This window comes from Ochotona curzoniae, unplaced genomic scaffold (assembly GCF_017591425.1).
Source record: "Ochotona curzoniae isolate NIBS_2020 unplaced genomic scaffold, NIBS_Ocur_1.0 contig_43, whole genome shotgun sequence".
Lineage (NCBI taxonomy): Eukaryota > Metazoa > Chordata > Mammalia > Lagomorpha > Ochotonidae > Ochotona > Ochotona curzoniae.
The window spans coordinates 21,853,512-21,881,147 of record NW_024466218.1 but is presented as its reverse complement, the minus strand read 5'-3'; the positions used below and the strand labels follow the sequence as shown (position 1 = coordinate 21,881,147).

At 48.5% G+C, this 27,636-nt stretch overlaps 1 protein-coding gene and 1 non-coding gene across 2 annotated transcripts; both read left to right on the top strand.

The window, feature by feature from the left end:
- Window positions 1-1,010: 1,010 nt before the first annotated feature.
- Window positions 1,011-8,628, top strand: MRO (maestro). The gene is made up of 7 exons (XM_040984670.1): window positions 1,011-1,018; window positions 1,136-1,238; window positions 2,983-3,129; window positions 3,957-4,139; window positions 5,737-5,892; window positions 7,305-7,412; window positions 7,692-8,628. The coding sequence occupies exons 1-7, from the start codon at window positions 1,011-1,013 to the stop codon at window positions 7,743-7,745; spliced, it is 759 nt and encodes a 252-aa protein (XP_040840604.1). The 3' UTR covers window positions 7,746-8,628.
- A 560-nt stretch (window positions 8,629-9,188) lies between these two features.
- LOC121159764 lies at window positions 9,189-9,377 on the top strand. Its single transcript, XR_005884425.1, has one exon. It is a non-coding gene; the product is annotated as a U2 spliceosomal RNA (small nuclear RNA).
- Window positions 9,378-27,636: the final 18,259 nt, after the last annotated feature.

Sequence of the window (27,636 nt, the reverse complement as noted above, 5' to 3'; positions counted from 1 at the left end):
CGCAGAGAGGAGAGCCCTTCCATCTAGAGGGTCATCCCCGGATGCCCAGTCTGGCAGGGACTGGGCCAGGCCACAGCTGAGGGCTGGGGGCTGATCCAGGTACCCCACATGCATGGGAGGAACTCAACTACGGCAGAGCTGTCCCCAGGGTCTGCGTTAACAGAGCCAGGACTCTGGTACAAGCTGGTTGGTTAAACTGCGATACCCATGCCTGCCCTGGTGGTGTCTTTGAAACATGCCTGTTCCGCTGGTACCCAGTGCTGCGGCAGACAGGGCAGGAAGGGGGTGCAGTGGACTGAACCTCGCTGGCAGGAGGACAGGGAGCTGCAGCCAGGAAGGGCACTGGAGGGTCAAGGAAGTCTTTGAGAAGCTACAAGCCCAAGAGACATAGAGCCCCTCTTTGTGATGCTGGCTGAACCCCTGGTTCTGTTTTTCTTATTCTTAGAGTTTCTTTCTTTCTTTTTAAAAGATTTATTTTATTTTCATTACAAAGCCAGATATACAGAGAGGAGGAGAGACAGAGAGGAAGATCTTCTGTCTGATGATTCACTCCCCAAGTGACCGCAACGGCCGGTGCTATGCTGATCTGAAGCCAGGAGCCAGGAACCTCCTCCAGGTCTCCCACATGGGTACAGGGTCCCAAAGCATTGGGCCGTCCTCGACTGCTTTCTCAGGCCACAAGCAGGGAGCTGGATGGGAAGTGGAGCTGCTGGGATTAGAACCGGCGCCCATATGGGATCCCGGTGTGTTTAAGGAGAGGACTTTTGCTGCTAGGCCACGGTGCCAGGCTCATTCTTAGAGTTTCTAGAGATTCTGGAGACGAACTGGCATTATGATACAGCATGTTAAACCTCTTGCTGCAGCACCAGCATCCCATAGGTGCACTGGTTCAAGTCCCAGCTTCTCCACTTGCCATCTAGCTCTCTGCTTGTGGCCTGAGAAAGCAATGGAGGATGGCCCATGTGCTTGGGCCCCTGTCCCCTCATGGGCAATCTGGAGGAAGTTCCTGGATGAGCAGGTAAGGATGGCCATGTCTTTCTGTCCCTACCCGACAAGGAGCTTTGAGGGACAGGGTTTGTGCTGTGGAGACGTTGAGAGAGCATTTGCGACTTCTGTGATGCTTTTGTTTTTTCAGTTCCCCAGACCAGACACAGAAGAAAATGTGGGGCCTGCCCTCATCTACCCCTTCTCTCCAGTCCAAGAAGAAAAGGACTTCAGTGAGATCTTTCTTTTCCAAGGTCTGACACCAAGCGCTGCGATGGACTTGTCCCTTCCCAGTGGCTGCAATGTGTGTGTGTGCCTGGCTACAGTTAGTCACACCTGCTCCACCGAGGGTCCCTGAAAACAAGGATGGCAGGTTTTTTTTTTTTAAGTACAAAGCTTTTTTAAAAAGATGTATTTATTTGAAAGAAAGAGAGAGAAATAGAAAAATAAATAGATGTATTTCTCTAGTTCGTTCCCTAGATGTTCTCATAGGCCAGGATTGGGACATCCCAAAACCAGTATCTGTGTCTTCTAAGTGGGGACCCAAGCACGTGGGCCATCCTTTACTGCTTTCCAGGTGATTTTAATAGGAACCTGGTTCAGAAGTAGAGCAGCTGGGACTTGAACTGGTGCACACATGGGGTGCCGGTGTGGTAGACAGCAGCTTAATACGCTGTGCCACACGCTGACCAAATGTTCTTTTAACATTGCATAGAAAATGTGTAAGATGACAAGAGGATACATTGGGAAGAATTTAACTGGCTGCTAACTGAATAATAAAAAGAAAGAATGAATTTCAATCAATATTTAGAAACAACAGCAAGGCTTAAAAAAGATAGTCTCGTTGATGACCTTGTGGACCCCTGCCCTCCCCACTAAAGAGGGTGGGGAGACGGCTTCTGCCTTTGACCTTGCTGCTTTGTTCTGACTCCGGCCCAGGTTGCCACACATCGTGTCTCAGAGAGCACCAGGGTCTGTCTGGGCTCGGCGCGCTCACTGCAGAGCAGTCTGTTGTTACTTCCCTCCCTTGCCAAGTGCGTTTTTCTGCATTAGACACACGGTGTCACCCAAGGGGCATTGTTTGTGCACTTCCTTTCTAGTTGTAGTTACTGAGATGCATGCATTCCGAAGTGGGGATGCCATTCAAGTGTCCTGGCCTGGGTGTGGATGCGGAACAGGTGTTTGACCCTGTGCTTTGCTAATGGTGTCAGATGCTCTTGAGAAATTAAGGCAAAACAAAGAAGCGACCCTTGGGGTTAGCCACAGGATAGGGTGGGGATGGGCACGTCAGGCTGAACGCAGAGAGGCCAAAGTGTTGTCTTAAAGGAGGGCAGAAAAATTGGAAGGAACTGATTTATTTGTTTTCTTTGAAAGACAGAGACAGAGGGGAAGGGAGAGAGACAGAGATGGACTGATAGAGAGCTGCCATCTGCTGGTTTGCTGGCCACATGCCTGCCACAGCTGGAGCTCAGCCAGGCCAAAGCCAGGAGCCAGGAACTCCATCTGGGTCTTCCACCTGTGTGGCAGGGACCTAAGTACGTAGGACCTGCTCTGCTGCCTTCCCAGGGTGTGTGTTAGCAGGAAGCCAGAAGTGAGGGCAGAGCCAAGATTTGAACCCTGGGTACTGCAATATGGAAGACAGGCATGTCAGGAGTCCTAACCCCTGTGCCCCAGGCCTGGCCCCAGTGGAAGGAACAGCAGCCTACCTCGTCCTATAAAAGATCCCAGCTCACGTCAGCCCTTCTAAAGTCCCTTTTCTACTTCTGACACCCCACAGCTGGGAGCGCACCTCTTGCTGCAGGTACCCCAAGCCCAGCTCACTGCCAGCACTGCATTATTCCCCCACTCCTTACCTTCCTCTTCCTCCATCAGTGTGTTCATTATGTGAATCAGGTGGCTTCCGCTGGAGGGAGGAGGGGTGGAGCTGAGCAGACGATAGCAGGATGCCCCCTTGAAAGCTAGGGTGGTAACTTTGGACACCATGTGACCCAACTCCAGGTCTCCCGGAAATTGAGGCTGCAGAAGCAGGAAGCCCCCAAAAACGTGTTTTTCCTCCTGACCGAGAGAGCCCGGGACCCCAGTGCCAAGAAGCGCCACATGGCCATAAGAAGCCTGGGCACCTTGGCCTGCGAGGCACCGGACAAGGTAGGGGAGGAAGGTGGAGCTTGACCCATCCCCTGCGGTCCCCCAGGTGTCCCCATCACAGTGACTTCCTTCCGGTTCAGGCTCACATGGCTGTGAGTGGCACTGGGTCCTTCAGTTGCAGGGTCAGGGTTGTTTCCCTGCTGGCTGGCTGCAGGGGAGCACTCTGCCTGTCATGACAGGGCAGCTGACCTGCTGTCTTCTCTCAGTTGTCTCACCTGAAAGCAAAGCAGGTGGGGGCAGGGTGGCATCCTGCCAACTTCACCGCATCCAGTAGGCCAGGAACAAATCCTAGTTTGTTCCCAGGGAAGGGATTGTACAAGGGAATGGCCCAGCATGGGTGGTCTTGGGATTGGGACCCTTGGCTCTGGCAGCTGAGGCAAATGGTGGCAGGCAGGACTGAGACACAGCTGGACCTTATGTTTCTTGGCGAACTGCTCCTAGCACCTTGTGCTTGTTCTGTAAGATGCTCCCTCCATGTCCTTCCATGCCCACTGCAGAGGTACCTAGCTCTTGTCAAGCCCCTAGAGTGTCCCAGTTGACCACCGTCCCTGCAGTGCCCTAGCCCAGCCTTACAATGAGGGCCATGCTGTATACTAAACGTTGCTCTTCCTCTCTCCTCTTTCCAAGGCTGAGTTGGGCTCTTGGGGATGTACTCATGGAAGCATTTGTATCTGGGTGAGGTTTGTTGCCACTGATCCTGGGCAAAGCCAAGGGCTTGGAATCTGAGCCGTGGATCACCAGGAATATTGGAAATGGAGTGGCTTTGAAATGTGGGGGTGTGGGGAGCCACAACAGGGCCACTGATGCTTCCCCAACCCTGAGAACAGGTGAGGAAGTATAGGAAAGCTGTGTTCAGCCTGCTGGTACATGGCCTGTACGACCCCGTGAGTTCTGAAGTCATCCATGAGAGCGTGAAGACCCTGACCATCATCCTGGGCAGGAGCCAGGGGAAAGGCCTGGGCTCCTTCTTCGTGGACATCACCCTGCAGACCAGGACCTTGCTGGATGACGTAAGTGAGCCTCCCGGGGGCGTATTGCTCAGGGGAGGGATCTTACTGAGAGACATCGGCAGTGCTGATGGTGCTGACATAGGATCCCTGGTGTCCTATACATGTGACTAACAGTGACGATGGTCAGCCTTTGCCAGTTTCAGGGGTTTCGTCATGTGATCATCATGGTGATCCTGCGAGGTATAGGCACTGCTTGGAACTTTGTGGGCAAGGAAACTGAGGCATGGAAAGGTTAGAGTTTGCTGAAGGCTCTCAGAGACAGGAAGTGGAGCCAGGCCCTCTAACGTTGGGACTGCGGCTCTTCATTACCGAAAGACAGGATAGGCCATGCAAAAGCTGTGTTAGGACATCGGGTAGTCTGAAATATGAGGCGTTGGGGACAGCAGGTGAAAAAGGTGACCGGGTGACCTGCATCTGCCCTCCACCTGTGCAAGACCTATGGAGCTTTTCCCACAGCTCCCCACATGTGATTTTCCATGGAGCCCCATTCCCGAGAGCCAGCTGGGCCCGCTCCACATGGGAGCAGAAGCCTGGAACTGTTGTGGGAATCTGGGGAGTGAACCATGTGATGGAAGATCAGTCTCTATTGCTTAGCCTTTCAAATACATTTTTAAAACAAAGGAGATGTTCAGCCTTGCTGAGTGAACTCAATTTCCTTTCCCCTTCCAAGGTCCGTTCCAACCCCATTTCTTCCAGCTCGTCTGCAGCTGGGCAGGCCCATGGCACCTTCATATACAAATTGTGCACGGAGAGTCCCACCCTGGCTTCCTGACCATGTGACCTGGGCCCCTGTGTGCTCACTTGGAGAAGGAGACACTTGGACTTGACCGCTGATCTTGGAGATGCAGAGCTGGCTGAGGCCACTGATCCATGCTCAGGGACCCATCCACCGCTGGACTGACAGCAGGGAGAGTTGAGAGGTTGCTGGGGAGGGAGCACAGACAAATATGTTTCCACTGCAAATGGGAGAAGCTCAGAGCAAAATTGAGAGAGAGGACCTGGCCAAAAATGCTGAGTTATAAACAGATGACTGGCTAAATGACTTATGGCATTGGGAGGGGGGAGGGGAGGAAGAAAAGGAAAAGAAAGTGGGAACTGCTGCAGGGCAGGAGGGAGAAGAGCCCCCAGGTGGATGCCCAGCCCAGGAGTGCCACACAAGTCGACTGTGGGCTGATATGTATAAAGACCAGGGACAGACAAGGCTGCGGGATACACTTTTCTCCTTTGTTTTCTCTACTTCCTGCAATGAAACACTAAAATCACGGCATTTTGTTCATCTGTGGGGAGGAAAATACGGTGGCAGGTGTACAGCAGCAGGATGGCGTTTAACGCTCTTTATAAACATTTTAGGCTGTTTTGAATTGTGAGCCATACATGTGAATTCTGTCTTCAAAGAGTTGATTAATGAATGGCAAATGAGGAACACTGCTGTAGCACAGGTGATCCCTAGGCAAGCCCTCTCTGCTGAACCCTTGCGCCCTCACTGCTCCATCCTCCTGGCTACAGGCAACAGACCCAGTGCAGAGGACTGAGAGCTGGGGCTCCACTGTGCTCTATCGAGGCTGCCTTTTGGGAACAGGCTGGCTTCTCCCCACAGGACAACGATGGTCTGCGGTATTCAGCCTTCGTCTTGTTTGGGCAGCTGGCTGCCTTTGCGGGGAGGAAGTGGAAGAAGTTTTTCACCAGCCAGGTGAAGCAGACGCGTGATTCCCTCCTGACCCACCTGCAGGACAGAAACCCCCAAGTTGCCAAGGTAAGACCACGGCCCCCCTGTGGCCAACCGTGTGAGATATGTTTTATCGTGTAGGGAGCTGGCATGCAGCTGGGGGGCCAGATCCCTGGGGGTCTAGCAGGGCGGTCATAGCCACTCTGCCCACAGTATGTCCGGAAGAGTCCTAGAAAGGGTGCCTCATCCAGGTGTTGTCTCTTTCTCAGAGCCAAAAGGGTAGTTCCCCTGCATGTCCCTGCCTGCTCAGTGCTAGACCAGCTCCAGTTAGTGGATGAGGGGGCCCAAGAGGGACAGGTGTAACGCGGGATGAGGATACTGAGCCACTGCCCAGAGAGACTTTTGTCTCTGTGCCTGGTATACAGATTTCCAGTCCCCCGGCACCTCTCAATTCCTGGTGAAACTTTTGTTTGCTTCTCAGAGGAAGGCTTGGGTCACCTTCTGGCCTGCTTTGGAGAGGACATGGTAAATGGTCAAAACTGCTGGAAGCAAAGGGTTCTTCCAAACCACTCACCATTTTTGAGAGTACAGGGGTCAGGGAGGGGTGGAGAAAGACTGAATTTAGTATTGGTTTGTAAGGTTTCTAAATGATGTAGTTGAGAGAGAGCACCTACATCTGATGCTTTGCTCTTTAAATGCCTGCAGTGGCTGGGGCTGGGTCAAACGAGCTAAGTAAGAGCTGGGATTCAAGCCAGGCTTCCCACGTAGGTGGAAAGGACCCAGTCACCTGAGCATATCACGCTGCATCCCCAAGGGTCAGGAGTTGTAGCCTGCAGTCAAAGCCAGGTACCCTGATGTGACATGCATCATGCAGTGTGAGGGGTCTTAACTGTTGGGATAAATACCACCCCCACCAACCAATGCTACTGTTGATGAGGTGGTACAAGAGTGGTGGTAAACTGTAAAACTGCCCAGCTCACCAGCTCCCATGTTATGGCATTTTATAGGCACCTGTTTCTAAGGTTCTGGTTTTCTTTCTTTCTTTTTTTAAGATTTATTTATTTATTGGAAAGTCAGATATACAGAGAGGAGGAGAGACAGAGAGGAAGATCTTCCATCTGATGATTCACTCCCCAAGTGAGCGCAATGGCTGATGCTATGCTGATCCGAAGCCAGGAGCCAGGAACTTCTTCCGGGTCTCCCACACGGGTGCAGGGTCCCAAAGCTTTGGGCCGTCCTCGACTGCTTTCTCAGGCCACAAGCAGGGAGCTGGATGGGAAGTGGAGCTGCTGGGATTAGAACCGGCACCCATATGGGATCCTGGCACCTTCAGTGGGAGGACTTTAGCTTCCAGGCCACACTGCTGGGCCCGGTTCTGGTTTTCAAATGACCTAGGTGCCCTTTCACAGTTTTGGTGGTTCCTGACCATGATGTGGGTACAATCTTCTAGAATAACGTTTGGGCCTGGGGATTCCAGAAGTCTCTTATCTCTTTGTCAGGCTTGCAAAACAACTTTCCAAGCCTGTTCTCGTTACTTGAAACTCCAGAAGGAATTCAGCTTCCAGGGAGAGGAAGATCAAAGGAACCTTAAGCTCTGTCGACAGCTGGTGAGTGAGATGCGGAGGGGGAGCATTCTCTCTGGGGCCCCTGCCCTCCTGGTGTGCTATACAGAATGTGGCCAGGCACAGCGGGGATCATCCCCCTACAGTGACTCAGGCAGATTTAAATCGACCTGTGACGCAATGCAAATGGCAGACCTGGGAGGTGATGTGCAACCTGGGTCAGGCAAAGTGAGCTGAGCGCTGGGGGTAACGTGGCAGCCCTTCTGCTTGCCAACCCTCCAGTCTGATACCTCCCTCGCATGTCCTTCTGCTCTTGTCTTTCAGAGCCACTACCATCCAGAGCTCCTGCAGTTCTTCTACGCAAACAAAATTCTGTAAGCACAGAGAAGCAGGGAACAGCCCCGCGGGAAGGCGTGGCTGGGGCCCCATGTTCTCCTTTCCTCACATTGGACACCTCTCCTGCCGGCTCTGCCTGCAACCAAAGGGGATGTGAAGGCAGAAGTCTGTGGCTGAAATGAGGCCATGGGATTACATGCTTATATCTGCAGTAAAACCCTAAGTTGCCTTCACGTGGCTCATTTGCTGCCAAATTTGATGAGAACATAACACATTTTTCTCAAAAATGTTCAAAGTCTATATTGATCTCTTTACATTTTCCTTAAGCTCTTATCTTTAAGCCATTACATGATTGTAATAGTTAATTTCCGAGGCATGGGAAAATAGCCTCCAAATAACTTAAAGTCATCTTTTTTATTACCATTTTGCTAATTGCTAGTGATGCCTTTTCTTGTCAAGATTTCTTTCGAGTTGGTCAAGATGCCAAGAAGCTGACTTAGAAGGGCATCTTTAGCCTTCTATAACCTTCAGTAGTCATTGCTTCTGAGATGATCCTAAGTAAGAATTAATAAAGAGAGCAGGTATCTATAAAGCATGGCTGACAATCCTGAGGCTGATCCTAACTTAAGCAATAGTTGATGTTACATTTACTGAGTGTTTACAATTTATCAGGTACTAAGTGATTTTTGCAAGTATTCTTTAATATAACAGCCTATTAGATAGATACTGTCATTGTCTTCATTTTAAAGATGAGAAAACTGGAGCCCAGGGAAACTAAAGCAACTTGGCCAAGATAACTTGATTAAGGGTGGAGCTAACGTTTAAATCTGTGTGATCTGATTTCTGAAGCCTGCACTGATGGATGGTTAGAAATGCAAGAAATAGGACCTGGCACGGTGGCCTAGCGGCTAATGTCCTCACCTTGAATGCGCCGGGATCCCATATGGGTGCCAGCTCTAATCCCGGCAGCCACACTTCCCATCCAGCTTCCTGCTTGTGGCCTGAGGACGGCCCAATGCTTTGGAACCCTGTACCCATGTGAGAGACCCGGAAGAGGCTCCTGGCTTCAGATTGGCTCAGCTCTGGCCATTGTGTTCACTTGGGGAGTGAATCATCAGACGGAAGATCTTCCTCTCTGTCTGTCCTCCTCTCTGTATATCTGACTTTGTAATAATAATAAATAAGCCTTTAAAAAACCCAGAAATGCAAGAAATAAAATGAGACAAGCAAAACTCCTTAGCTTCTACTTTTCTATTAAACTCAACTAGCATGATGTGTCATTTAAGTATGTATTTTTACAAATTTGTTTATGTACTTTAATCATCTGTTTTTCATTAACCACTTTTTACTTAGTACAAGTGTCAGTTTGGGGGATGACTAATCCTGGTTCTCTGAGGAGGGGGTGATATTGCTCTCACAAAGGGTCTCAAGGAAAATCTTCCTGTTCCCTGCTTCTTCCCCCATCAGAGATCTACACTTGCCCTAGGAGATTCAGCCTTTTGACTAAGATCCAATGTGGTGCCTGTTCTTGTCAGTTTAACATCTGATATCTCCTCTGTCGGGAGACAATATAATAAATGGGTCTGCAGGGCAGGGAGCTGGAGTATGAGCTTGCTTCATGCGCTCCACGCACCGGCTTCGTATTGCAGCACCTCTAGGAACAGTGCAGCTATCCTGGGGAGTAAGAACATTCTAAGGGCAACCCCCCCCCCCCCGCCCCATTGCAGGCTGTCTCTGGAGAACACAGGAAGATCACAGCCCATGGGGGTCCTGCAGGCTGCATAGGGACCTTAGCTGCATCTGTGAACCAGAAACTCAAATGTTCTTTCCCAGCTCCCTGAAACGAAGCCATAGACCAAGGTGAAGGGATGAGGAATGTCCAGGGAGAGGGTGGGGGTGGGTGTCTTCCTGTTTGGAATCGAGAACACATGACAGACGGAGCCTCTGAGCAGTGATACAGGCTCGGAATGGGTGAGCTGGGTGTGAGCGGTGACTGGATGCTGGCCTGTCCAAAACCATGTTGCAAGAGTCACTTGTAATCTGATGCAGACCCGTTAGGCGATCAGTGGATAGCTTGCCAAGTGACTGTGCTTTGCTGGTAGTGGAAAAGGCAGGATAGAGTGAGGTGGGTGGGGATCACTGCTCTGCAGGAGCAGTGAAAGTCCTGTATTGGTGATGTCATGGGAGGTGCTGTAGGGTCATTTGGCATCCAGCTCCTGTGGCATCCTCCTACTTGGGAGGCCTCCAGGGACTTCAGCCTCCTGGCAGTCCCACCCGCATGTCCCCTCCTCCTCCGCTTGGATCTGGGTTAGGGTCATGACCTACTCCACCCATTACAAGCTGGCAGAAGGGCCACTCTACCAGCTTTCTCTTTTTGCACTCTGGGAAATGCCAGCTGGCACCAGAAGGGGAACTGCCAGGAATGAAGGGGAATGTCAGAGGCTGCCACCATGAGGATGAAGGAGGAACTCAACCCACCACCGAGTCAGAGGCTCTGATGCCATGGGCCCTTCCAGCCAGGTTCCAGGCATCTCAGCTGCTGCAGTGGACACCTGCACCTAAACAGATTCGGGCTGGCTCTACCAGGTCTGACCCAGGCGACAACAAGTCAAGGATTGTTTTCAGTCATTAACTTTACATAGTTTATCACACAACACGTAAGTGACCAAAAGACTCTTTTTCAAGAGTTTTGTCTTTTGGGTCAGTTTTGCTTTGCCCTTAACAAATCCTTTGCGTTCAAATGACCCTTCCAAAAAGTCAGGCTCCTGAATTAGGTGGCAAGAGCAAGGGACCATGCCTTGTGGTCCTTCGTCGATCATGATTCCCACCACAGGGCAGATGATGAACCATGTCTGCTGCTTGATGAAGTGGTTCCCAGTTCAAAGTCCAGGCTGCCCTGCCGGGCTCTCAGTCAGGGTCTCACACCCTTCCTTTCCCTCCTTCTGCTTCCTTAGCTCTCAGCGTGACATCTTCCTCTCCCCTAAACACATTTTGGTCTCTTCCTCTAGCTTGCCTCTACCATCTGTGCTGTCTGCTTTGAGCTCCCTCTCTTAGCTCCTTCACACACACACACATCATATGATGTCTCACCTGTACTGTACCTGTATCTGTCAAACGACAGATCTTAGGGAAAAGCTTGAATCTCTGATTTCCCAGAATATTCTAGCAATCACATGTCATGTATGTTACCTGAGACCTTTTGACCTGTGCATCTTGCTTCCTTCTTTGATTGATTACTGAAAGCAGGCTCCTCCCTGGTCCAGGTCTTCTGTGTCTGCTGACCTCACAGGGCCTCAGTAGGTGCTTGGTAAATGAATGCTGATCAGGGAGGAAGAAGAGAAGGCCATCTGAAGCTGTTATCTTGTTTGAAGAGGAGCCCATTTTGATAAGTGAGGGTCCTCACATCACTCATTACAACTAATCTACAGGTGGCTTTCATGCTAGTGTGATGAAAGCTTCCTCTTTTTTCATCCGATGCTTATTACGGTGAAGGAACTTAAGGCAATGCTTTGGCACATCTTTCGAGCATTAGATAGAGAACAGCTGAATGAAAGCAGGAGCATGGCACTTGCAAGTGCTCAGCTTGCTCGGGACACAGCCTCATGTCCAACTTGGTTCTTGCTTTCAGGTTGCTCATGGCTTGAGGGTTTTTTTGTTTTGTTTTGTTTTTGTAAAGGGAAGGGAGAGAGGAGACAGAAACGGGCTGAAAGAAGCCATCAGCTAATCAGTGTGCACGGTAGCCAATGGGGTTCCAGCCCGGGCAGTCACGTATGTGTATGGAGCACTAGGGAAGAACAGCTGTGTAGCTGAATTAGCTGATCGAATTCTGGGACTGCACCTGCCAGTTCCTGGGTGGATGGCAAAGGCCGTTTTGTTCAGGGGGAGAGCAGAGCAGCCAGAGGTGGGACCTGGCTCTACCTTCACATGTGGCTGTGGGCCACCCCAGGCTTCAGTGTATGGATCTGCAGGAGACAACAGTCCACTCGCTGAGTGGCCGGACTGCAAGGATTCCATCTGTGCTTGACCAAGGCGCTCAGGACATGCTATTTAATTTTAGTCCTCACCTCCACCCAGTGTGCTCCAAACATGGCTTGGCCTCTTCTCAAAGTTCCTCCGGTCTGTAGGAGAGAGAGATCTCTTCTGGCTTGTCTTGCAGTCATTTGAGCATTGCCTCACCTCCCGCCCCCATTGCTAGGGGCAGCCTCTAAGTCCTATTCCTCAGTTATTCTCTAAAAACTTGGCTTTAAGCCTTTCCTGTCTGGAATGTTTTGTAAAGATTGTTTGCATTTAGTGAATTGCAGATGCTGGTGTTTTGACCATGGATGAAAATGCAGCCTGATTGATTTTAGGATTCTAATAGAAAATCATTTTTGTAACTGAGTGAGACTGGCAAGTTAGTCTTTCCCGCTGGGGACCCTGTCGGGTTGCTGAGGAGCAGAGCAACGCCTCCCTATGAGCTCAGTGTGGCTGAGTGAACCCCATTCCTTCCGTCCTACTGTTCCCAGCAGCCCAATAATACTCCTGCCTCGTGTCTCCGAGGAAACCTCTCGTTGATAAAGCTCTGCCTTCTGCCTCCCAGTGCCACTGCTGTCATCTTGTTCCTTGCAAGCTAATGAAGTTCCTACAGCAGTTGACAAATGTTCAACTAGTAAGGGCCCCGAAGTTTCCTGACAGAAGGAGATGTTTTTTAAAAGTGTAGATCTGAGGGGCCTGGCACGATAGTATAGTGGTTAAAGTTCTTGCCTTGAATGCGCTGGGATCCCATATGGGTGCCTGTTCTAATCCTGGCAGCCCCGCTTCCCATCCAACTCCCTGCCTGTGTCTGATCTGTCTTTCCTCCTCTCTGTATATCTGACTTTGCAATAAAAAATAGATTAAAAAAAGAAGAGGAAGTGTAGATCTGAGACTTAATCTGTCACTTCCTGAACCTTTGCTGTGGTGCCACGTGGGAGACCTGCAAGGAGCTCCTGCTGCTGGCTTTGGCCTGCTCAGCCCTGGCCATCGAGGTCATCGGGGATTGAGCCAGCAGATGCAACTCTTATTTTCAAACAAATTAAAAAAATAAAAATAAAGGCTTAGGGCCCGGCGCGGTGGCGCAAGTGGTTAAGTCCTCGCCTTGCACGCCCGGGATCCCATATGGGCGCCGGTTCTAATCCCGGCAGCCCCGCTTCCCTTCCAGCTCCCTGCCTGTGGCCCGGGAAGGCAGTCGAGGACGGCCCAAAGCTTTGGGACCCTGCACCCGCGTGGGAGACCCGGAAGAGGCTCCTGGCTTCGGATCGGCATAGTATCGGCCCGTTGCGCTCACTTGGGGAGTGAATCATCGGATGGAAGATCTTCCTCTCTGTCTCTCCTCTCTGTATATCCGCCTTTCCAATGAAAAATAATAAAAATAAATCTTTAAAAAAAAAAAATAAATAAAGGCTTAGGATTAAGCTCAATTTTTTTAAAAAAAGATTTATTATTATTATTTTTTTTTATTGTAAAGGCAGATATACAGAGAGGAGAGACAAAGAGGAAGATCTTCTGTCCGATGATTCACTCCCCAAGTGAGCGCAATGGTCAATGCTATGCCAATCCGAAGCCAGGAGCCTCTTCCGGGTCTCCCACGCGGGTGCAGGGTCCCAAAGCTTTGGGCCGTCCTCGACTGCTTTCCCAGGCCACAAGCAGGGAGCTGGATGGGAAGCGGGGCTGCTGGGATGAGAACCGGCACCCATATGGGATCCCGGGCGTGCAAGGCGAGGACCTTAACCACTGCGCCATCGCGCCGGGCCCAGGATTAAGCTCAATTTTAAGAAAATCACTTATGACTCTATTCAGAGGAAATAAAAATTTTAGAATGTTTGGGTTTGTTTCTGCTGGGGAGGGAGTTTATTTACTAAGCAACTTCCAAACCTGAAAGGGGTAACTTTAAAGACCAGAGATCATCTGAGGAGCAAAGTGCCCCAAGGCACGGGGCAGAGAGGTGCATTAATCCAAAGTTAGTGAGCTGCTCTGCCAGCTTAAGTGAGCAGGCTTCAATTTCCTAATTAAAAATTTTGCAATTTAAGGGAACAATTTCCTGTGCATTACTGCAGTTTAATTATTTAAAGGCTAAACTCTTTTGCTTAGGTCTTGCTGTCTCCCCTTCATTGTCAGTCCACATGGCAGGGATTGGATTATGAAGGTGGTGGAAAATGTGCAGTTCAAGTTGTTTAATCTTAGAAGAACTTTGCCCTTGTGGACCTTTTTGTACCTGAGCCTAACTAGCCCTTAGCCACTCAGCCTTGACCTTTCTCAAGAAAAGTAGCAGCTGGCCCTACTTTTGTGTGGACTTCACAAGGCTCTATATTAAACAAGGTTTATACTTGGTTCCATGATCCAGGTCAGCTTCTGGAAGCAAAGCCTGTAACTTCTGCCTTCCCCGGCAGCGATGCGAGACTGGCTGCACAAGACTGTGACTTCATTCTCAGGTGTTGGACGGGAGGGGTCTTGGTGGTGGCAGGCACGGTTGGGTCATCTTTGCTCTCAGCAGCACCAAGTCAAGCTCTTTAAGTGTTCTGGAAACTAGAGCTCATGAGTGGCTAATAGCTGGCAACCTCCAGCCAACAGCTGAACCTCTGGGCTTCTCTCATGTCCCATGTTCTTCAGGGAAGGGAGCTCTTAGCAAATGAAAGCAATGATTTCTCATGGGTGGATATAAAGAAACCATTGAAAATAAGCAAGGGGAGGGCCTTTGGCACAGTGGTTGACACTGCTGGGGCTGCCCACATCACATCAGAGCTCTGCTCCACTTCCCATTCCAGCTTCCTATTAACTTGCACCCTGGGAGATGGCAGCTGATGACTCAAGTACTTGAGTCCCTGATACTCGTGTTGGAGACCTGGATTGAGTTCCTGCTTGTAGCTGTGGCCTGAGCCAGTCCGGGCGACTGTGAGCATTTGGGGAGTGAGTTAGTGTGTGAGAGATCATGCATCGTTTCTCTCTTCCTTTCTGTCTTTATGCATTTTTAAATAAAGAAAAAAGAGTAAGCAAATAAGGTTTAAAAATACACTCCTTGTCTTTTCCACAGTTTATGCCCACCTTGCCGGTATTTCATTGGCTTTGTTGGGTTCTCCTAAGGGAGACTTTGGCCAGGATTTCCTGCTGGACAAATGTGGTTAAGTGGTAGAAAACTTTACTCACCTCAAAACCTAATTCCTTTCTTCATACTGGAAGCAAAACCACCCTCTCCAACTTATTAGGTATATTGAGAAACTTCTTTATATAAAAGGGAGTGATCTGGTTTGCTCCGCAAATGGCTCCAATGGCCAGGTATGGCACAGGTCGAAGCCAAGGACTGAGGGTCCATTTGGGCCCCCCATAGGGGTAGCAAGGGCCCAAGTACTTGGGTCATCTTCCGCTGCTTTCACAGGTGCATTAGTAAGACTCTGGGTAGGAAGTGGAGCAGTCAGGAATGGAACCAGCCACTCTGATAAGGACGTGCCAGCATCACAGGCAGCAGCGTCATGAGCTGCACCACAGAGCCAGGCTCCTTGCAATGCCGCCCTTTTCCTAGAGATCCACTCCCTTAGGTAAGCGTTGAATTATTTAAATGATCATTTTAATGGAACATCTTTATGGGGCACATTGTGATAGTTGGATGAATATTGGTGATGTATCATGGTAAAAGCAGGTTGGTTAGCATTTTCATCTTTTGATAAATCAATAGCCTTTCTGATCAATATTTCATAATGTTGCCTGTTCCTGGGGAACAGGGTGATCTTGCAATAAATGTGGACCATGTGTGCTGATCAAATCAGGGTCATTACACCTCTTATTACTTTATGTTCAGTGCCTCCCAGTGCCTCTATTCTGTTGGCTCATAAAATGTCTAAGAGGTTATTGTGCACTGAAGCCAGCCCAGGGGAGGAACACTTAGGGTTCAGTTTTGTCTTTACATCTGCTGCTAATTGCTTAACTTCAGCCAATCTGAAGCCAGGATCCAGGAACTTCTTCCAGGTCTCCCACATGCGTGCAGGGTTCCAAGGCTTTGGGCTGTTCTTGACTGCTTTCCCAGGCCACAGGCAGGGAGCTGAATGGGAAGTGGGGCTGCCGGGATTAGAACTGGCACCCATATGGGATCCTGGCATGTTCAAGGCGAGGACTTTAACCACCATGCTCTTGTACCAGCCCTATACAAAGTTTTTAAGTAACATTTTAATACAATTTTATAACATTGACAATCTCCGTAAATATTCTAAAATTTGTATAACTTTAAAAATGTGTATGAAAATGGGCATCAGATATGGGATCTGTGCATTTCAAGCAGCGACTTTACCATGGTGCCAAATGCCTGGCTCTCAGAAAACACATTTTTGTGACACCTCCCTTTGCTTCATGTGAGGGCCAAGGTCATTCTGGAGAGCTCTGGGTGAGGTGCTGCAAATCCCTCCTATGCTGTAATCTGGGACAGCAGGAGAACAGAAGCCAGGAAGGAAGGAGATAGGAGAGAGAGCTAGGGCAAGTTTGTCTGAGTGGGCGAGCTGAACGCTGTCTCCCAGGAGCCCAAGCACTGAGTTTTATCCACAGTCATGGTTGTGGATGTGGCAGGTAGAGTGAGAGGTGGTGAGCTGGGCAAGTGAAGCTAGAGCACCTGAGGCAAAGAAGACGCCTTCCCAAGTGAGACCTGTGCCATTGGCCTTGGCCTTCAGGCCACCTGAGCCTGCACTAGTTCTGGGCTGGTTGTGGAGGTGGGATTGGAGGCATCCTTTCTCAGGGAGTAGAAGGGGGTAAAAGCCCAATGTGTCGCCCTCGGAAGAAAGGTGGAGTTGGGCACAAACGAAGGGGAGCAGGTTACTTGTGATTTTCCAGGCTCCTGGGAGGGGTTATCAGTTATAAGAACCTGCCTTTCAAACAGTGAACAAGGAGGGGAGTGGGCTCTGGAAGGGTTGTTGGGTAGAGGGAAGGGCATCAGGTGCCTGCTGCACACTGGCTGAAGGGCACAGGGCAGCAGCAAGTGTGTATGTGTGGGGTGGTGGTGATGGGCCACAAAGGGCCAGTCACATCTACGGCCCTGGTCCCCAACACCTGGGCAAGCTCTAGATCCTGCAGCCTGGGTAGCTGTCTGGCCTCCCTCCGAAGGAGCAATAGCTCTTAACTACCAGAAGAGGGCGGCAATGTGCCGGCCTGGAACCTTCCAAGAGTCACACAGAAGGGTTTAGAATTTCCAGGCCCACTGGAATTCTCCGAGGGCTTTGTTCCCTGCCCGGGGAGAGGAAGGAATTGCTGTTCACAGTCCAGGCCTGACCAGGCTTTCATGGCAGTCTGGCTGGGAGGCAGGATTTGGTGCTGCCTTCTGATGCTGTCCTGGAGCTCACCCCTGCCCATCCCCAGCTTAGGCTACCTCGAGGGAAGCACCTCTCCTCCCTCCCCTTATTTTCCTGGGTGAATAATTTTTAAAAATGCTTTCGAAATGAGGCACTATGACACAGTTATCAGAATGATTGTAACACAGAATGCTAACCATGGTGAATGCTAGTGAGATGTGAAGCAACAGGAACACTTAACATGGCTGGTGGGAATGTTACATGGTACAGTTACATGTCATTTCTTACATAGTCGATGATCCAGCAGTCACATTCCTAGATAGTGACCCCAGAAAATTGATAAACTTTACGTTTAAAAAATGTTCACATGATTAATTATAGCAGCTTTATTGCAAGTGCCCCAGATTGGAAACTGCCAAGATATCCTTCTAGTAGGTGGATGGGTAATGAAACCAAGGCCCGCACATGCAACAGGACATTATTTTGGGGATAAGAAGAAATGAGCCATGACAGGAAGTCATTTGGAGAACCTTAAATGCATGTTGCGAAGTGAAAGAAACCAGCGTAACCATGAACACTGTATGGTTCCAGCTACTTAACATTCTGGAATAATCACAGCTGTGGAAACAATAGAAAGATGAGCAGTTGCCAGGGTTTGGAAGGTGGGGGATGGAAGATGTTTAGAGAAGCGAAGTGACTCTGCAGGGATCGCTGGATGCTAGGCTTCAAGCATTTGCCAGAACGAGAAACAAGTCAAAAAACGAACCCTGATGCAACTGTGGATTTAGTGAATAATGATGGGCCAGTACCAGCTCATCCACAGTAACAAAAGTACCCCACCATTGCAACCTGTGAGTCTTAACGGAAACTGATGAGAGAAGGGCATGGGAAACGTATTTAGGAATTTTCTGCTTTTTCTTCAATTCTTTTAGAGAAAAAGACATTTATTTGAAAATCAGAGTTACAAAGGGAGAGGGCAAGATAGATTTTTCTTGTCTCCTTAGAAAGTCATACCAGCCATGGCTGGGCCGGGCCAAAGTCAGGAACTTCGTTGGGTCTCCCCACTGGGTGGCAAGAACCTAAGTATTCGAAACATCTTTTGATGCTTTTCCTGGTCACATCAGCAGGAAGCTGGTTTGGAAGAGGAGCAGCCCGCGCACAAACTGGTGCCCATGTGGGGGATGCTGGCATTGCAAGATTATCTGCTATGCCACAACAGCAGCCCCGTAATTCTCGAAGAACCCCAAATTCTTCTAGAGTTTATTAGCTTCAAAAACGTAAAACTTTATTAGCAAAAAAGAAGTACAGAAAAAGGAGGGAGAGCCAGAACATATGTTTCTTGTTCTGTCTTTGAGTGTCAATTGTTTGAGAGCAGGATGTTGAGAACTGTAATCATGATGGCACAAAGATGAGGGCAAAATCCAGAACCGAAATAAGGCTTGTTCCATTAAGCTCTATCATGGAAAACACGGACGGGCTGGATTAACCATGCCTACCTGCAGACTTCTTGTTACAGGAAAATAAATATCCCAATGTTATCGCTTCTAATGGGTTGTTATTTGCACGTAGTTGAAAACATTTTAACTTAATATATGGATACACTAGTACATCTTATGCACAGGTAACCTGAGGTCATGAAAAGCTTACCTCCTTGCCCAAACAAGTGGTAAATTGGGATTCAAACCTGATTAACTGATTGTCCTAACTTCCTTTTTTTTTTTTAAAGATTTATATATTTTTATTACAAAGTCAGATATACATAGAGGAGGAGAGACAGAGAGGAAGATATTCCGTCCAATGATTCACTCCCCAAGTGAGTGCAACAGCCGGTGCTGCGCCGATCCGAAGCCAGGAGCCAGGAACTTCTTCCGGGTTTCCACGCAGGTGCAGCGTCCCAAAGCTTTGGGCCATCTTTGACTGCTTCCCAGGCCACAAGCAGGCAGCTGGAAGGGAAGTGGAGCTGCCAGGATTAGAACCAGCGCCCATATGGGATCCTGGCACGTTCAAGGCAAGGACTTTAGCCACTAGGCCACGCTGCCAGGCCCTGTCCTAACTTCTAATACCCCTGGTCTTTCAGTCTAATGTGCACTGCCCTTGCATGTCAGAAAAACACACAATTTGGTGCTGATGTGGTGGCATATTAGGCTAATCCTCTGTTGGTTGCATCCATATGGGCATGGTTATGTCCTGGCTGCTCCACTTTCAGGCATGTGTATGGCCTGGAAAGGCAGTGCAGATTAGCCCAAGTGCTTGGAAAGGAGCTTCTGACTCCTGCCTTGGATTAACTCAGCTCTGGCCTTTGTGGCCATTTGGGGAATAAATCAACATATGAACGATCTCTCTATCCTTCTCTGTAAAATCTGACTTTCAAATACAAATAAATTAATCGAAAAAAACCCCATACAATTTGTTTCTAACTGATATCGTACAGAAAAGATATAGAGGGACACTCGTTGCTGCGTTAATGGGACAAGTGGCCATGTTGGAGAAGTCGCGAGCCAGCTGCCTGCCACCTCTGGAATCTACAGGAGCCAATGGTGGCTTCCAGCAGGTGGGGAGTGAAGATCCCAGCCCCTCAGTCCCATGGCTTGAGGGCATGAACTTTGCCAACAATGTGAATGAACTTGGGAGCAGAATTTTCCCTACGTGAGCCTGTGGATGATACTGCAACCCAGCAAACACACTCGCTTCAGCCTGAGGACCACCAGCATAGGAGCCAGGCCACCGTGCCTGGGCTCTGGGCAACTCAGGGAAACTGGGAGATAACGCATGGACAAAGTCTGAAGTAGCTACATTTGGGGTAATTTGTAACGCGGGAATGAGAATGAATAAACTCTCCCCTGGATAAGCCATGTTTGGATTTCCCACAAGTCCATAACTTGTGTCTTACAAATCCTGACTATGACACAAATAGCAGATCTTACTTTTCAGATGGGTGAATGATGGTTCTGGAACGAAACAATCTGCTAGTACAGGGTTCTTATCTTTTGGCTTTGAGTTGCAGGAAACCTAAGAAATGTGTCTTTTGAACAAAATAATTCAATTGTCTTTCCTGAGACCTTGTGTCAATCTGATTAGCCCACAAATTGTACTTTCCTTTGTCTCCTCTGGGCTGTGGAGATTCTCTGTCTCCTGGTTTTCAAAGGGATTCGTGATGCTAAGTAAGGAAGCACTGTCAAGTTCAAGTGATTTGTTGTTATGGTTTCTCTTTTAAGGAAAAGCTTATCACCACTTCCCCCCCTTTTTAAAAAAGATTTATTTCTTTTTATTGGAAAAGCAGATTTACAGAGAGAAGGAGAGACAGAAAGAAAGATCTTCCACCCACTGATTTATTCTCCAAGTAGCCACAGTGGCCATAGCTGAGCTGATCTAAAGGTAGGACCCAGGAGCTTCTACCAAGTCTCTCACATGGGTGCAGGGTCCCAAGGCTTTGGGCAGTCCTAAACTGCTTTCTCAGGTCACAAGCAGGGAGCTGGATGGGAGCTGGAGCAGATGGGACACAAATCGGTACCCGTATGGGATCCTGGTGCTTGCAAGGCCAGGATTATCCACTCGGCTATCTCACTGGGTCTAGTTCCTCAGAATTCTCTACCACTTAGTGTCACTAAAGGCCATGTCCAGCGCCACTTCAAGCTGTCTTCACTTTTCTCCCATCCTCCCCCCTTTCTCTGTTTGACATGGGCTGTTTGGATTGACAGGGAATTTAATAGGAGTCGTAAAGAAATGCTTGCACCAGGTTTTGGAGACTAGACGTGTTTATCACGATATTATCGGTTCCTCTGCTGCAGCAGCAGACAACCTGGCAGGCCTTCAGGGCAAAGGCTGGGGGCACGTCACTGGGCTTCCATGCCACAGTGCAGCCTTGGCACCACCTCTCCCACTGCTGCCAGGCTTTTGCCCTGGCTGTGCCCTGGGCCTGGAACGTTCCTCCCTACACAGCCGTAGGGCTTTCTTCTGGTCTTCCTCCTGATGACAGTCATACATGTCCAGAAATACCCTCTGAACTAGAAGCCATCACTGACAGCCTCACAGCTGCCTTTATTTCCAGTGTTTCTCACTCGCCGGGTACGTTATGTTCTCCCTTCATTAGGACAGAGAGCAGCCACTTTGTGTGATTATTTCATTGCTGTGTTCTCAATACCCCAGACTGCACTGAATGTTCAAGGACTACTTGTATGATTTCATTTACAGTCAGGACATTGAATCTCTTTTCATGGCAGACGGGGGAAAATGTGCATTTTTCAAAACTGTGTGGAATTTTTCCTCCCTTGCACTGTCTGTTCTCCCAATGATAGTCACGGAGTGTTGTGGAGTGTGCGTAGGGCTCCAGTTTTCCTAACTGTGGGATAGCTTGGAAGGCTGGAAATGCAATGTAGGGAAAGGGAGAGGTTAGGCTGTAATTTCCTTCTAATTGGGAAGAGCTGGGGTAGGATGGGTGATGGAATGAGTGTTGAACTAATGGGCAGGCACCCAAATCCCCAGGAGCCCAAGGGGGAACATGGCACCAGGAAGGGCAGGGCAAGGGCCAAGAAGTGGTCTACATCGAGCATGATACAAAATGCAGCAAGGAAGGAAGAAAAAATTTCTCAGACAAAGCTCTTGATAGTAAAAATAAAAGCAAGTAAGTTATGCAAATTGATGCAAGGATAAAGTTGGAAAATATCCTAGAAAGAACAACTCAAAATAGAGCTACTGGAAAGCAAAGGCAAGATAAATGACTATTCCTGGGGGCTGACAATTGTTGTCACTCAAGCAAGAAAGAGTGAGAGAGAGAGAGAGAGCGAGCAGTGGGGAGGAATAAATTAAGAAGTCCAAGAATGCTGAGCAGTCAGTGGTGGCCAGTGATTGTGCTGTGGAACAAAAAATAAAGCTTTGGTGCTGAAGTTGCCATACTGACTGGTCCACCTCCATGCTGCTGTTCAGGAAGCTCTAGAGGGATATATCTGTTCATAATGATAACAGCTTGAGGAAAGCAGACGTGAGCCCAAGAAACTGGGCTCCAACCCCAGTGTGACCATAGTGTAGGGGTGAGGTGGCAGGGGTACAGAGACCCTAGGGAGCCAAGTATGTTAGCTGAGAGGGGAGGCAGAAGAGAGCAGCACAGGAAGGGTCCCCAAGGGGCAAAGGTGACCGACAGGCTCACCTGTCAGGTTGACAGTACACAACCTTGATCGGGGCATTGTTTTCCAGAACCAAGGAAGCTTGTGGGAAGACTGAAAGGCATAGATTGAAGTCTTATTGAATGAAAAGAGCCAGTGGTTAACTTTAGGAAGAACAAAATGTCAGAAAGGAAAGGGGAGTGAACATTTGACACAGAAATTGAGACACTTCTTGAGGTGCCCCATCCTACATGGCTGTGTTTGGGTTTAAGTAGCTCTGTTTCTGATCACAGCTCCAGCTAATGTGCATCCTGGGAGGCAGGGGCTCATGATTCAAGTGCGCCTGAGGCATGTCTCCATGTGGGAGACCCAGATTGTACTCTGGGCTCTTGGTTTCAGCCTGGTTCAACCCTGGCTGGCATAGGCATTTACGAAGTAAACCAGAGGATAGATCTCTCTTTCAAATAAATGAAATAAATATTTTTTTATAAAATAAATAATTTTTAAAGATTTATTTTCAGTGGGAAGGCAGATTCAGAGAGAAAATAAAATACAGAATGAAAGATCCTCCATCTGCTATTTCATACCCCAAACGACCACAACAAGCAGAACTGAGCCAACCCGAAGCCAACAGTCATGGCATCCTTTCTGTTCCTTCGTACCCAATGAAGTTAGGCTTTTAATTAAGTCTGTATTTAGAATTTATCACTCTGATATATTTTTGCTGAGCTAAGTAGCACACTATGATTACTTTTTCTTAAAAAACAAACAAACTTTATTTTGGGCCTGTGTGTGGTGGGGTTGTACCTCCCAGGACCATGACGTCATTTCCCATGATGAAGGACGTGAAAGCCTGTCTTGTGTCAAAAGCTTGAGGGGTCCTTTGAGTAGAATAAGATTCCTCAGGGTTACGTCAGGTAGACAAGACTGCAACTGAGGGGTAAACTGAATGCTGTCACACAGAGCCCCGTAGGGACATTTGTAGGCTACGGGAATGTGCATGAGAAAACTCACTTAGCAGGCCCGTGGCTGCTACAGTGAAAGCCCATAAGGAACATGAAGCATATTGTAACCCTCACAGTGCCTCACAGGTTTCCCAAGGAGCCCTGAAAGTGGAAATGCCTGTCGGAGGAACAGTTAGGATGAAACAACAAGGGAAAACGGTGCTGACACTGTTGGGGTCAAGACTGACCACCTGGAGTGGGAGGATTGGGAGCAGGGGCAGGGAGAACTGTACACGCCTTGGGGAAGTCATTGGCTTTGATTGGTTTGGGAGAAGGAGCCAGGTGCTCTGAGAAGTCTATGGAGCTAATCAAGCTGCTGATCCATGCATGATTTAGGTTACCATGGCTGTGCCATGCTGGAAGGGACAGGAACCTCCCTCTAAGTTTCTTGGCCTCCTAAGAGCCCCTGCAGGAGGACGCTTGAGCTCCATACACCAGCACAGCAGCATGGGAAGGGCTGAGCCTTTTCTGTACTGTCTGCAGAGAGGCGGCCACTCCCCTGGCCACACTGTTGGCCGGCCAAGCCCTTGGAGTGCCCTGCACTTTCATCCATGCGTGTCTGTTTAGAGCTGCCTCCTCCCACAGACATCAAGGTGGATGGATCACTCATCCTTGTTAACCGGTTTATGGTTCAGCTCCCCCTCTTTCTCTGGGTCCCGGGTGACTCCAGGTTGACCCCTCTGGGCCTTGGAGGTACCCCCTTTTGTTTTCTTCTGCTTGATTGATGCTCATTTGGATTCATGTCAGAATCCAAGAGATCTTGGTTTGGGATAGCTCCGATCACTCACACCGCCGCGCCTGTGATGGTTTGCATTCGGCTTAGCCGGCACCTGACACAAAGCGTTTCCTCGCTTCATTGCTTCTCAGAGACAGAAGCTGTGGGAAGCATGCAGATGCATTTATTATCGCTTGTTTGGGTATCACTTACTATAGATTCCTGCTAATAAAACTAGAGCAGGAATGTAGCATGTTTACCAGCCATCTGTTGCTTTTTTTCTTTTCTTTTTATTTCTTATTAAAATTTTTTTCATGATACATTTCCATAAGTTCAGGGCTTCTCCCTTCCCCATCTTCCCACTCCCACAGAGGGATTTAAGGCTTCTTGGTGAGGACTGGGCTTCTCAGTTCTCTTGTCTTTATTCACCTGGAAATTTCTCATGGTGACAGTCAAAGTGGGCATCTACCTGCTATTAGTACAACAGATTTCTCTTCTGTCATTTGGATGGCCTTGGAAGTCACGGCTAGTTAGTTAGAACCAGGGATATCTCGATTTTGGGACATGAATTAAAGACTCTGGATGGATTCAGATGGATTCTACCTTGGAGGGAGACTATGAAGAGAACTCATAGTGAAATCAAGTAAATAGGAGTCAGATCCATTCAGAGGCTGCCAGCCTGGATTGTAGCTAGGTATGTAATCATTACACTTAAGAATCAGGTATAGGGCAACCTCAGTTCAAGCAACATAATCATTAAGATTAGCCTGTCAAATGCTGCTTAACTTAAATCCATCAGAATGGCTTTACTAATACATATAGAGCACAAGAAGAAATAGCCCATTTACCTGTGCTTCTGATGCCAACAAAGCTGGTTCATTCCTTTTCTGAATATTGAGTTAAAGTGAGCCAAATGACATCACCGTGAGTTAATTTGTCACCAAGCTGGTTGGGAAGCATCAACTTCCCATGGCAAATATAGATGAGGACTTCAAGTGAACAAACATGCCTCTCTATCTCAAGCATTCTTTCCAATGAAGTTTCATAAAACAAACAAAATCCCTTGGAACTGTAAGAATAAAACTTTTGATATCACAGCCAAGCCCTCCACCCTTTCTCAACTAACTAGACAAAAATTTCAACTCTGATGAGATTCAGAATGTGACCTGCCAGCATGGGCCTTGTTGGTGTTAAAATCATGAAGAAAATGGCCCAGGTTATCACTGAAAGAGGGCTATACACAACTATGCAATGACCACTCCACCAACAAGTGGCTGGCGTGTCCACTACAGGAAGCACCACATTGAGACAGCAGCCATGTCACTCATGTGCTGGAGGGAGGCACTGTGAGAGGCATCTGCAGGCCACTGAACTGCAGAGAAGGCGAGAGAGGAGGCGCTCAGCCCGAGATCAGGAGACCCTGGAGGTATGGATCCGGACTAACTCTGGCCTTCTGTTCAACCTGTAGGTCACATAGGATGCAGCTGGGATGGATTTAAAAACACCATGCAGTGGGGGCAAGTGTCATGGTGCAGTACATTAGCGGCATCTTGCAATGCCAGCATCCCTTATGGGAACACCGTACCAGTCTCATCCCAGTGGCTCTGCTTCTTATTCAGTTCCCTCCTCCTCTTCGTTCTTATTCCTAAGATCCATTTATTTTTATCAGGAAGGCAGATTTACAGAGATAGGAGATAAAGACAAAAAGATCTTTTATCCCCTGGTTCATTCTCCAAGTGACCACAATAGTTGGAGCTAAGCTGATTCAAAACCAAGAGCTAGGTGCCTCTTTTGGTTTTCCATATAGGTGCAGAGTCCCAATGTGTTGGGCCATCCTCTACTGCTTTCCCAGGCCACAAGCAGGGAGCTAGATGGGAAGTGGAGCAACTGGGACTTGAACCAGTACCCATATTGGATCCTGGTGCTTTCAAGGCAGGGACTTAGCCACTGAACCATCACCCTGGGACCCCTAGCTCCCTTTCAATGAGCCTGGGATGTTGGCATGGAACATGGAGCTGTAAGTTCCTGGCTTTGAATTGGCCCAGCCCTGGCTGTTATAGGCATTTGTGGAGTGAACTAGTAGTGGAAGATTAATCTCTTTATCCCTTTCAAATAAATAAATCTTAAAAAAAAAGAAAGAACGGGGGCATGGGGAGGGAGGAAGGAGAAGTCCCTGAGCCTAAGGAATTGTATCATGAAAAATAAAAAATAAATAAATAAAAAGATTTTAAAGAAAGAACATGTGGAGCTGATTTAGTCTTTCTGCCATGCTGTTACACTTTTGAGAGACTTGTGACATCAGTAAGAAAAAAAAAGTACAGAATGTGGTTGTATTAGTTACATTATTTGTTCACAGGTGAGTAAATAGTCAGTTCTTTTCCTTCCCTATCTTATAAGATTTCCTGGGTATCTCAGGAATTGTTTTCCCAAAGCATCTGTACTGGTGACCTCTCAGTTTTTTGCAGGATTCCTCCTGACCAATTGCTAATTACACTTTGATGATTCTGCCTCCCCCAAGCCTCATTTTCTGTTAAATCTGAGCTAAAAAACAAACAAACAAACATAACCCATGAGTCTCTGGTCTCCCCACAATCCCATCGTGGCCTTTGTTCTCCACTGACATGGAAACTGTGAACGTGGCACTCTCCTTGTCCTGGAGACTCACCATTTCTGAGTCTTTGGACAGCCTGCACGGTGGCCAACTGGGTGTGGGAAGCTGAAGTTGGCTAGGAAGCCTTCCACGTGGTCCATGAATCACGTAATTGTTCTCATGGATCAGTTCTCTCCCCTACAAAGTGATCTGAAGTTCCTGATTCCTGGTGCCTCTGAATGCAGCCTTACATTGAAACAGGATTTTTGCAGGTGACCATTAAGATGAGGTCTTCAGGGTTGGACCTAGTCCAACAGGAAGGGTGTCCGCAGAAGAAGGGAGAGAGTGAACATGGAGTCTAGGTAAAGAGGGAGCATTACAGGTTTGACGGATTCATGTAGCTGCCAACAAGGGAAGCCCAGATGGCTGGCCACTGCATGAAGCTGGAAAGAGGTAAAGTCACATTCTAGCCAGAGTTCCAGAAGAAATAGCGTCCTGCTGAACCAAGTCAGAAGTCTCAGTTGTCTTTGGCCACCAGGCTGTGGCAATGCTGGGAAGGTCACTGAACCCCAGGGGGTGATTTTGGACTGAGAACAAAGACTGTGAAGCACATTAAACCCATTGAGTTATTAGTGCATGAGTTCTGGGAATAATTTGTGGGTCTGGGCCAAATAATCTGCGCATATTAGAATTTATTTGCTCTCCCCTTTGAAAGCAGAGCTGGGATGAAGCTTGTGGGTAGGTATTTTGTTCTGATAAGGGATGCCCTGGAACCAAGTGAATCAAGAAAGCTTGGTGTATAAGTACATTGGCCATTGCTGGGTACTGAGGCATCATCCTCCTGGCCATGTGGGGGATGCACCTTAACCTGTTTACCTATACAAGGCTAGAAGATAGCTGTATACACAGGCTTTCTCTCACTGGGTTTTCTCCACACGGTATCAAATCTCTTACCTGTGCCTGTGTGAGTTCAGAGCTGTCCCAAGAAGTACTTTGCCAGGGGGTCTGAGAAACAAGACAGAGGCAGAAAGTTAGAGAGGTGGAGGACAAAAGATGTCTTCAGACCTTACCTGTGCAAAGCTGGGAGCCCCAGCCAAAGACAAACCGAGAGAGGGTGAGATGGGACAGTCAGTTCAGCTGGCTGGAAGTGTTTAGGGAAGTGGGAGGAGGAGAAGTTAATCGCTCAGTAATGGGGATGATGGCTGCCCCTTCCAGTTACACTGGATGGGTGGGGGGATAGT